This window comes from Pseudorasbora parva, chromosome 2 (assembly GCF_024679245.1).
Source record: "Pseudorasbora parva isolate DD20220531a chromosome 2, ASM2467924v1, whole genome shotgun sequence".
Lineage (NCBI taxonomy): Eukaryota > Metazoa > Chordata > Actinopteri > Cypriniformes > Gobionidae > Pseudorasbora > Pseudorasbora parva.
In genome coordinates, this window is record NC_090173.1 from 25,138,160 (window position 1) to 25,148,123 (window position 9,964).

A 9,964-nucleotide genomic window follows, 5' to 3' on the forward strand; every position below is an offset into this window, starting at 1 on the left:
ACTTTGTCTATGTTTAGGATGGGAATCCAAGTCTTTAACAGTGTAAAAAGCTCAGTATGCATGAAACAGCATTTCACCCCCCCTTTAAAGTTTTATTTAATGATCACACAACTGTTTCTTGTGAGTTTCAGTACAGTATGTTTGAAAAAAAGTTGTCTCATTCTGTTTTTCCCCTCTCTCAGTAATGGTTACTCAATGTTCTGTGCTGAGCTGATGTCCAGTATGAAAGACGTTCCCAGTACAGAGCGTATGGTCATGTGCAGCCAGCGCTGGAAAGTCCTTAAACAGAGCGAGAAAGATGCTTACCAAAAGCGCTGTGAACAGGTCTGTAACTTGGTGCTTTAATTTTGCGCACTTCCATCTGTTGACCAACCATCTATTAATATAAACAAGCCAACATGGATACATATCGAAGGTTTTTAGTCTCTGTAATAACATTTTTCTTTACACAGAAAAAGAAAGAATATGAAGTTGAGATGAATCGCTACTTATTAGTAAGTATATGTTTATGATAACGCACCCTCCAGTCTGTTTGTGTATTGTTTGCACCAATTTTCTACTTGGTTTGCATTTTAAATATGTTGCTGTGTTTCCCAGAGTATCTCAGAGGAGGAACAGCAGAGAATACTGTCAGAACAGAAGATGGGCAGCTTTAAAAGGGTAGGTGGTGCCGGCAGCCCCGCTTCCAAAAAGAAGAGCGCATCAGCAAAGGTCAGTTTACCTGTCAATAATTTTTGGGTTATTTAGGGATTGGAACTTAAATGAGCTTACTGTATCTAGAACTTCACATCCTGAATGGTCGTCTTTTTTTTTTTTGTTAATCCTAACAGTCTGCAGAGAAGCCCAAGCCCCCTGTGTCTGCAATGTTCATTTTCTCAGAGGAGAAGCGCCCAAAACTTCAACAGGAAAGGCCTGATCTTTCTGACATGGAGCTCACCAGGCTACTAGCCCGCATGTGGAACGAGCTTTCTGACAAGAAGAAGGTAATAAAGACGCATTAATGATCCAGAAATGGTAATCATATCATTCTATCACTGTATTGGCCAACAAAATGTTCAACTTGGAACATTTAATCATTCTTAATAGGAGAAGTATAAAACTTTGGAGATGACACTGAAGGCAGATTCTGAAAAGCAGAGCAAAGAGGACAAAGGGAAACTACCAGAAACGCCCAAAACAGCTCAGGAAATCTGGCAACAGAGCGTCATTGGAGACTATCTCGCCCGATTCAAGGTATGGAATCATACATGCGATAAGTTAAAGGGGTCCTGATGTGATTTATTTATTATTTGATATGATTCATGAGGTTCACTTATATTGTTAGTATGATTTTTATCTAGTACAATGTCATAATTTAGAAATAAAAAGGTATTTTCTATCCTGATTTCAGCCTTCTAACTGAATGGGGGGAAAAAAAAATTTTTTCATGCTACTAAGAGAAACTCACTGGCTTGGTTTACTAATGCATAAACGGTGTTGAACGAGTTTGAGACAAATAAAATCTGCCTGAACTTGAATCATTACACTTCAAATATCACAGATCAAGCATTAGAATGAACACTGTTACTTACATGTTTGTGGCGGTGCTGTCAAATCCATATGGAAAAGTCTGTGTGTAAAGCCTGACATTAGCTTGCTATGATAGTTGGTCTTGTCGGTGTTACCGGTTTTCAGACTCAACACCATTTACATCACTTGTGGATGTAATGAACTCACAATTCAAGCAACCCGTGCCCGAATTGACACTAATTCAAAACTCAAACTAAAATGTGCACGGCTGCACAGAGCACGCATTTATGGCCGCAGAGTTATTCATGGCGTGTGCGCACGTTTTTAGTTCATGCATATGAAAGCTTAACTTTCATAGGAATTAATTGAAACCACCCGCTTTGCTCCGCTCCATTATTAATGCCAGAGCGGCCGTGTGCATGTTACTTTCGATTAGATAGAATTAGTGATGTAAAAGCCCAGTCGGTGAAACCGGTGTTGTCACACGTCGATTAACCGGTGGGAAAAATTTCTCACCGTCACGACCTTATGCAGCTTATGCAAAGATGATGTTTTTCCACAGCCAGGAACAGCAACGCAATCTTGTAAACAACTGCTTTAGCTCCACTCTCTTTGTGGGCGGGGACAATGATGCTATGTAAATGTGGGCCTTGTTGTCTTGCTCTAATCAGGCATATGCAAACGATTGGGTCCCTGTGACGTCACATGACACCTCACATCTAAACAAAGTGTTTTTACAGCTAGCGCGATTATATAAATGTTTTTTTTGTGTGTGTTTTTTATTGATGGCGATGGCATTTGAAATTATAGAACTTTTAGGATGTAAAAAAACGTTGGCCAAAAAAACAAGAGAAATCATAATTTCCATGTCATGACCTCTTTAAACTGGTAGAATTACCTACAATACCTATTTTCAAGAGTTTGGCTCTGGTTTTATTTCATTTTTATGTTTATTACAGAAGTCTAGAATTCTCACCAAGGCTGGATTGATCAAAAATACAATATAAAATAGTAATATTGTGAAATAAAATTAGTTTTCAATCTATATTTTTAATATATTTTAAAATGTCAACATCATTACTCCAGTCTTCAGTGTCACATAATTTTTCAGAAATCAGTATAATATGCTGATTTGCTGCTAAAGTAACTTTTTGTATTATTGATAAATACCGTTTTTTAAATGCCAACAATAAATATACCATTGTGCAACTTAATATTTTTGTTGAAACCCTGATGCATTTCTTTGTTCCAGTATTGTAGGATTAATAGAAAGTTCAAAAGAACAGAATCTATTTTAAATATTATTATAAATATATGTCACTTTTGATCAGTTTAATGTGTACTAGATGGAAAAAAGCATTCATTTCTTTAACTTGTTTTAAAAGTATTGCCCTCAAACTTTGTTTAAATTGAATGACTGAGTTTTTCTTAAACATACCACATGAAGAATTCCTGCCCATTAATGGCTGTGCAAATATATCTACCATAGAAAATTCTCTACCTCATTTTCTATTTGCAATTATTTGTTTTCTGATCTCTCCCTCTTCTTTAAATGTCAGAATGATCGGGGCAAAGCTCAGAAAGCCATGGAGGCCACCTGGAACACCATGGAGAAGAAAGAGAAGATCATGTGGATCAAGAAGGCTGCAGAAGACCAGAAGAGATATGAAGTGAGTCCAGACAAATTAGAACCATCATTTCAAACACCATTTAAACTTCTTCAATAGATTGTCTGATCACCTGTCTACTGCCTAGTAGATATTTAAAAAAAAACTTTTTATTATGGCTTCTTGTTTGGAAGATGTACTTCTTCTTTTTTTAATTCTTCTGTTTTATGCAGAGAGAGCTGAGTGAGATGCGATCACCTGCCCCAGTCTTCATCCCTGGGAAGAAAATGAAATTTGATGGGGAACCTAAGAAACCACCCTCGTAAGTTCATTGTGTATCTGAGTGTTGATGTGTTTGAGGCAGTTCACTAGTCTTGCCTTCCCACTCTTTCTAATCGTGATCTCTTCATGTGGTCTACAGGAACGGTTACCAGAAGTTCTCTCAAGAGATGCTGTCCAATGGGGAGCTGAACCATCTGCCCATGAAAGAGCGCATGGGTGAAATTGGAGGCCGCTGGCAGCGACTCCCTCAGAAAGATAAGGACCGTTACAAAAGGATGGCGGAGGAGAAACAGAGGCAGTACAAAGGTCTTCTGGAGCAGTGGCTTGCGGTACCCCTATATATTTATTATTATTTGACATTAGAGCAATATAAATATCTTGATTATGAATATCTAATATATTTACCCATTGACATACCCATTTTAAAACCAACAATTTGAATGTTGAATTCAAGGATAATAAAATTATTTTCTCCCTTACAGAGTTTATCATCACAAGAGAGAGCTGTGTATAAAGAATATAACTCTCTGGTGAGTCATAAATGTGCATATATTCAGGAATTCAGTCTTTCTTATGTGGAAAAAATGTAAAAAAAATTATTCTTGCGCTTTTCTTCTTCAGAAACGGAGGAGCACATTTAAACCCGGTGGCACGCCTGCTAAAGTGAAACCCAAGGCTAAAGGATCGGTGAGTTTTATCACTCTGTTGGCCCCTGTACATTTTTAGCAGCATGTACTAATTGTTCTGTATCATTGGTGACCTTATCCAAAGGATGATGAAGAGGATGACGACGATGATGATGACGACGACGATGATGATGAAGAGAAGGAGTCTGATGACGGATCATCCTCTGATGACGACAGTGATGATGATGACGATGATGATGACGATGAAGATGACGTATGATTTTTCATTCACATCATGTATTTTAAAACAGTCTTGCTGATGTAGGATCAGCCTAATAGGAATTCTGAAATGAGATTTTGTTTTTTTTGATTAGCGATTAGGGGTGGGCAATATAACCAAAATCTTGTTTCAGAATATGATGAAAAAAATCCCAATAACAAGGGATGCCACAATTCCCAATATAATATAGAACCGTTCGGTACGGCATTCACGGTTCAATATGCGTTTTTTTTTTTCCCGGTTTTGCATTTAATTAATTATTTACATTTCTCTCCAATTAAAAAATTTATCTCAATTTATTTTGACTCTTTTTGAGTGTGCCTGTGAGTCTACGTGCTGATATGAGCAAATATCCAATCATATACACTAAAGTTTGGGGGTGTTTAGCCGCGCTTTAAAGCCTTGCCGGTTATTCGTGTGTTTGTTTACATCAGCTGAGTGCGCGTGCCTGTCAAACACATGTGAGTAAGGGACTAAGTAGTCTTACTGCGCTAATAAGGTCAAATACATAGCAGGTTAACTTATATAAACACAGTCGGTTATGTCTAAAGTGAAAGTAAAATCTGCATTTGTCTGTATATGAGATGCAAGCAGGTCTTAGCAGCGCAGCCTAGTGAATGCTTGTCCTTTAAGGGACAGTTCACCACTATATATAATTATGTTAATAAAAAACAAAAGACCTTTTAATACAGTAACTTTTAATCAATGTTGTATATTGAAGACTATGTAGTTTTAATTGTAGCCTACATTTATTCATTCAATTTCATACTTAAATGCTTCTGTACATCTCTGAGCTACCACTGTAAATCTTTATATATATATTTATTTTATATTATACAATAAATTGCAAATGTGTACAAGGTTTTTTTTTTTAAAGTAAAGTTTTAAGTTTAAGTAAGGGTTTAAGTCTTTAAAGTAAAATAGAGGTGTATTGCAATAAAAACCTTCTCTCCTTAACCTTTTTATTGTTCCTGTCGCCTAAGAATAGAATGGCAAAAAAACGAACTGAAAACCGTGGTTAAAAACCGAGGTATTTATTGAACATGTATATATATTATTATTTTTACACTCACCTAAAGGATTATAAGGAACACCATACTAATACTGTGTTTGACCCCCTTAAGCCTTCAGAACTGCCTTAATTCTACATGGCATTGATTAAACAAGGTGCTGAAAACATTCTTTAGAAATGTTGGCCCATATTGATAGGATAGCATCTTGATGGAGATTTGTGGGATGCACATCCAGGGCACAAAGCTCCTGTTCCACCACATCCCAAAGATGCTCTATTGGGTTAAGATCTGGTAAATGTGGGGCCATTTTCATACAGTGAACTCATTGTCATGTTCAAGAAACCGATTTGATCTTTGTGACATGGTTCATTATCCTGCTGAAATACATAAAGGGATGGACATGGTCAGAAACAATGCTCAGGTAGGCCATGGCATTCAAACGATGCCCAATTGGCACTAAGGGGCCTAAAGTGTGCCAAGAAAACATCCCCCACAACATTACACCACCACCACCAGCCTGCACAGTGGTAAAAAGGCATGATGGATCCATGTTCTCATTCTGTTTACGCCCAAATTTTGACTCTACCATCTGAATGTCTCAACAGAAATCGAGACTCATCAGACCAGGCAACATTTCACCAGTCTTCAACTGTCCAATTTTGGTGAGCTTGTGCAAATTGTAGCATCTTTTTTCTATTTGTAGTGGAGATGAGTGGTACCCGGTGGGTTCTTCTGCTGTTGTAGCCCATCTACCTCAAGGTTGTGTGTGTTGTGGCTTCACAAATGCTTTGCTGAATACCTTGGTTGTAACGAGTGGTTATTTCAGTCAAAGTTGCTCTTCTATCAGCTTGAATCAGTCGGCCCATTCTCCTCTGACCTCTAGCATCAACAAGGCATTTTCGCCCACAGGACTGCTGCATACTGGATGTTTTTCCCTTTTCACTCCATTCTTTGTAAATCCTAGAAATGGTTGTGCGTGAAAATCCCAGTAACTGAGCAGATTGTGAAATACTCAGACCGGCCCGTCTGGCACCAACAACCATGCCACATTCAAAATTGCTTAAATCTCCTTTCTTTCCCATTCTGACATTCAGTTTGGAGTTCAGGAGATTGTCTTGACCAGGACCACACCCCTAAATGCATTGAAGCAACTGCCATGTTGGTTGATTAGATAATTGTATTAATGAGAAATTGAACAGGTGTTCCTAATAATCCTTAACCTGACAAGCCAGACCCACATCAAGGTGTTTGGTCTGGAAATTCACCATTGACAGGGCTCAATCCGAGGGGCGGATAAACGGTTGTCTTTCAAACTCCCTCTGCACGGCGTGCACGCAATTGGATATTGCTACAACCAACCAGAGCAACAAAGGTGAAGCAGAGCTCGTTGACAGATTAAACTTTAGATGTATCCGGTCGGCAAAAATCAGAACACATCTTCCCTTCTTAAGAATGACTTCAGTGCCGTTCTTTTTCTCAGAGAAAAGCTTAACTCCAAGTCGTGGTCAAAGCTGATTCGAAAGACCGCCGTTCGCCAGTTTCTGTGTTTACTAGAAGCATGCGCACGTGCAACTTGGCCGTCATTATATTAAGCACCACCCACCGACTCTATACATGATGTGATTGGCCCGACCAGAGTGTGGCGTTTACCGCTCAGAAGTGAATTGAGAGTTAGAGCTAGACGACACTTGCGGCTAGGGTGCGTCTAGATTTCTAAGAGTGAGTGTATGTGTGTATATAGCACAACATAGTTATTTTATCAATAAGAACAGAGAAGCATATTACAAACAAAAGAACAAAGAAACAAGTTAAATAAACTAAATATTTATTTTCTTTGTCACTTTACAGTGTCAATCACTTGGTACTGTGCTATGTGGCTAACTTTGAAAACATGATATAATGTTTATATATAATGTAATGTTGCCAAGCCTTATTAGCAATATGTACAGATGCATTTGGTAATCACAAAAAAACTGCCACTGTGCTCCAAAATTGGAATTGTCGATTAAATTTATTTTTTATTATAAAAATGTGAATGAAAAATAATGTTTCAAAATTCACTTTCAGAACGAGGACATAGAGGATGAAGAGGTGGAGGATAAGGAGAATAAATCCGAAAGCAGCAGCAGTGCTTCCAGCTCTGATTCGTCGGGTTCGGACTCTGATTGATCCAGAGCTGAGTCAGGCTGAGCCCGCAGACTGCCAGAAACGCTGTGAACTGAGCCATGAGCCGGGGGTCTGAGCCTGCTCTGCACTGCGCTCTTCCCACCACAGGATGGGGCTCACCCCGCTGTCACACATCTGCACCACCTCACACACACAGTCTTTTCCTCCGCTTCTGTTCTCCCCTACACTTTTGGTTTTATTCGTTCCTCCCATGATGATTGTGCTTGGCAGGTTTTAAAGCATTTTAGGCAACACACACAATGTTGATGTATAGTCTAAGTTCCTCCAGACCCCGCTGATCACAGAAAAAGGGTTGAGTGCTCTGATATTGGCTTGTAGTCGTCATGAGGCGTTATTAGAATGCCCCGTGTTTATACTTTAAAGGTAGAAAGACATAGAGAGCACCAGGTGCCATTTTCGTTTCTGTAAATGAGCCAAAGAGTCTCTTAGTTTCGCAGATTATTTCGGGAGGTACAGGGGACCAAATAATTGCACTCTGAAGAATGTCTGCTTTCTTTTCCTCTGTCTGTACCTCTCCTGTTCTTCCTAGTGGGGTTGTTCCACTCCTTTTCCTGCTCCCTCCATTTTTGCTTTGGTGTTTGTTTTCGCTGCTTCATTTCGAAACAAATGTGGTGTTTTCAGGAACAATGAAGCCATTTTGAATGTCGCCATTTGGACCCCCAGCTGGTCTCGCACTCGGTGCCTGTTCATGAGGCGTTGGTGCGCGGCCCTTACCTGCACCTGATGTGGGGTTAAAGGTGAAAATGGACTATTTATTTTTGTCCTGTTGTAGGAATGCTGCCCGTAGCAGTTTTGTGATATGGATGTGATGAAGCCACAGCAAACGTGTTTAAGTTCGCTGTTCATTCAGATAATAAAAGTGACTGATGTTACATAATGAGGACTAGTTTATCAGTTAATTGTTCTGCAGCACAGAAAGTTCTTTTAGAAAATTACTTTTTTGTTTTTTGCAGATTGGGCACCAACATGTTTTTTTGCCATTTTTTAATAATGGTTATATGTTGTTTGAAGCTTTTTTTCCTCTTTCCAACCACTGTTTTATTTGGTGCTCCAAAGATATTTTTCTTTTTAAAATGTGATTGTTGTTTTAAATATGATGGATGTGAGTTACCCCACAATTCAGTGCACTTATGATGGATGCCCAGTGTTCTTTCAGTATTTCTCTTTCTTCATTTCACCCATCAGCCCATAATCTTAACCACTTCACAGGTCTTTAATGCACCAGCTCAAGGAATGTAATGGAGATGTTTTATTTAAGAAAGGGGTATTGTTATTTGTTGTGTTTATGTATATATGAACAGTTTTGAGGGTGAGGGTATATTCTCTCATTCCAATGCCCTGGCCTAAAATGGCAACTAAATTAATTTGTAACCCACAACACAGCTTTCTGCGCTGAGCTACGACCTTTTACTCAGTATTTTTTACGCAACCCTCAAATTGATAGGGGCACTGTAAATGAATTTTTCCTATCAAAATGTTGATCCCTGATGATTTACATAAAAAGACAAGCGGATAATTTTGATTTGGGATTGCTGTGAAAAAAAGTTTGCTGCACCAGACTTGTAACCTATTCTAGTGCCCAAAATGATCAAGGCCTTGTGTCCTGCATAAAGTTCTTGGCTCAGTTTGAGAAACATAATTTGGTTATAGATTATTTGAATGATGGGCCGGGATAAAAAAAAACCCAGTGGACCTTTCAAGATTTGTTGATATTTTATAGGATTTTGAGACTTGCAAATAGACTTGGGTTGGGTTCAGTGCTGTTGTAAGGTATTTGTACATATAGCTTTCTTCTTCTTTTTTTTCTTTGTAATGAGTGAACATTATTACGTTTGTATTTTCAGTTGGCTAAGCAATGTACTGCTGTAGTCAAAATAAGTTTGTCAGTTGGGGAAATGGTTTTAATTTGTTAATTTTTAGTTTTTTTGTTTGTTTTGTTTTTACCCCCTCCCCCATGTTTATTTGTAGAAATGGTAAAAAAGAGAAAAAGCTTAAATTTGTACTACAGATTTGAAACATTTGGACGTTTTCTATAGCAAGAGATGTTATATCCCTGCAATTTACAATTTGAGCAAATAAACCTCTTAAACAGTTCATCTGTTTCTGTGTTTTTATTATATTATAGCCTACCATTATAATTATATATATATATATATATATATATATATATATATATATATATATATATATATATATATATATATATATATATATATATATATATATATAAATAATATGTGTGTGTGTAAGTCCTTATGAGAGTCCGTAAATATGATCGCATAACTCCCATCCTACACTCATTACACTAGCTTCATCACGGATCGATCATCGACTACAAAATTCTGCTCACCGGACATGCACCACCATATCTACAGGAACTCAAGTTCAGTCTGAAATCCTCCACCTGCACCCTCAGATCATCAGGAGGCCACCTGCTTCTTCAAGTCCCCACCACTAGGC

The 9,964-nt window shown here is 38.1% G+C and overlaps 1 protein-coding gene across 5 annotated transcripts in view; it reads left to right on the forward strand.

Annotated features, from left to right (window-relative positions):
• Positions 1-9,598, forward strand: part of ubtf (upstream binding transcription factor) — a 17,526-nt gene extending 7,928 nt beyond the window's left edge. For 4 of the 5 annotated variants that reach the window (XM_067412957.1, XM_067412973.1, XM_067412965.1 and 1 more), the window contains 13 exons: positions 183-324; positions 453-494; positions 598-711; positions 831-983; positions 1,087-1,233; positions 3,069-3,179; positions 3,350-3,438; positions 3,538-3,727; positions 3,881-3,928; positions 4,020-4,085; positions 4,170-4,298; positions 5,923-5,979; positions 7,385-9,598. In XM_067412957.1, coding sequence (XP_067269058.1) covers positions 183-324; positions 453-494; positions 598-711; positions 831-983; positions 1,087-1,233; positions 3,069-3,179; positions 3,350-3,438; positions 3,538-3,727; positions 3,881-3,928; positions 4,020-4,085; positions 4,170-4,298; positions 5,923-5,979; positions 7,385-7,486 — 1,390 coding nt within the window. In that variant the 3' untranslated portion in view covers positions 7,487-9,598. The remainder of the gene's footprint in view (positions 1-182; positions 325-452; positions 495-597; positions 712-830; positions 984-1,086; positions 1,234-3,068; positions 3,180-3,349; positions 3,439-3,537; positions 3,728-3,880; positions 3,929-4,019; positions 4,086-4,169; positions 4,299-5,922; positions 5,980-7,384) is intronic. The other variant, XM_067412991.1, reaches the window with a different exon arrangement.
• Positions 9,599-9,964: the final 366 nt, after the last annotated feature.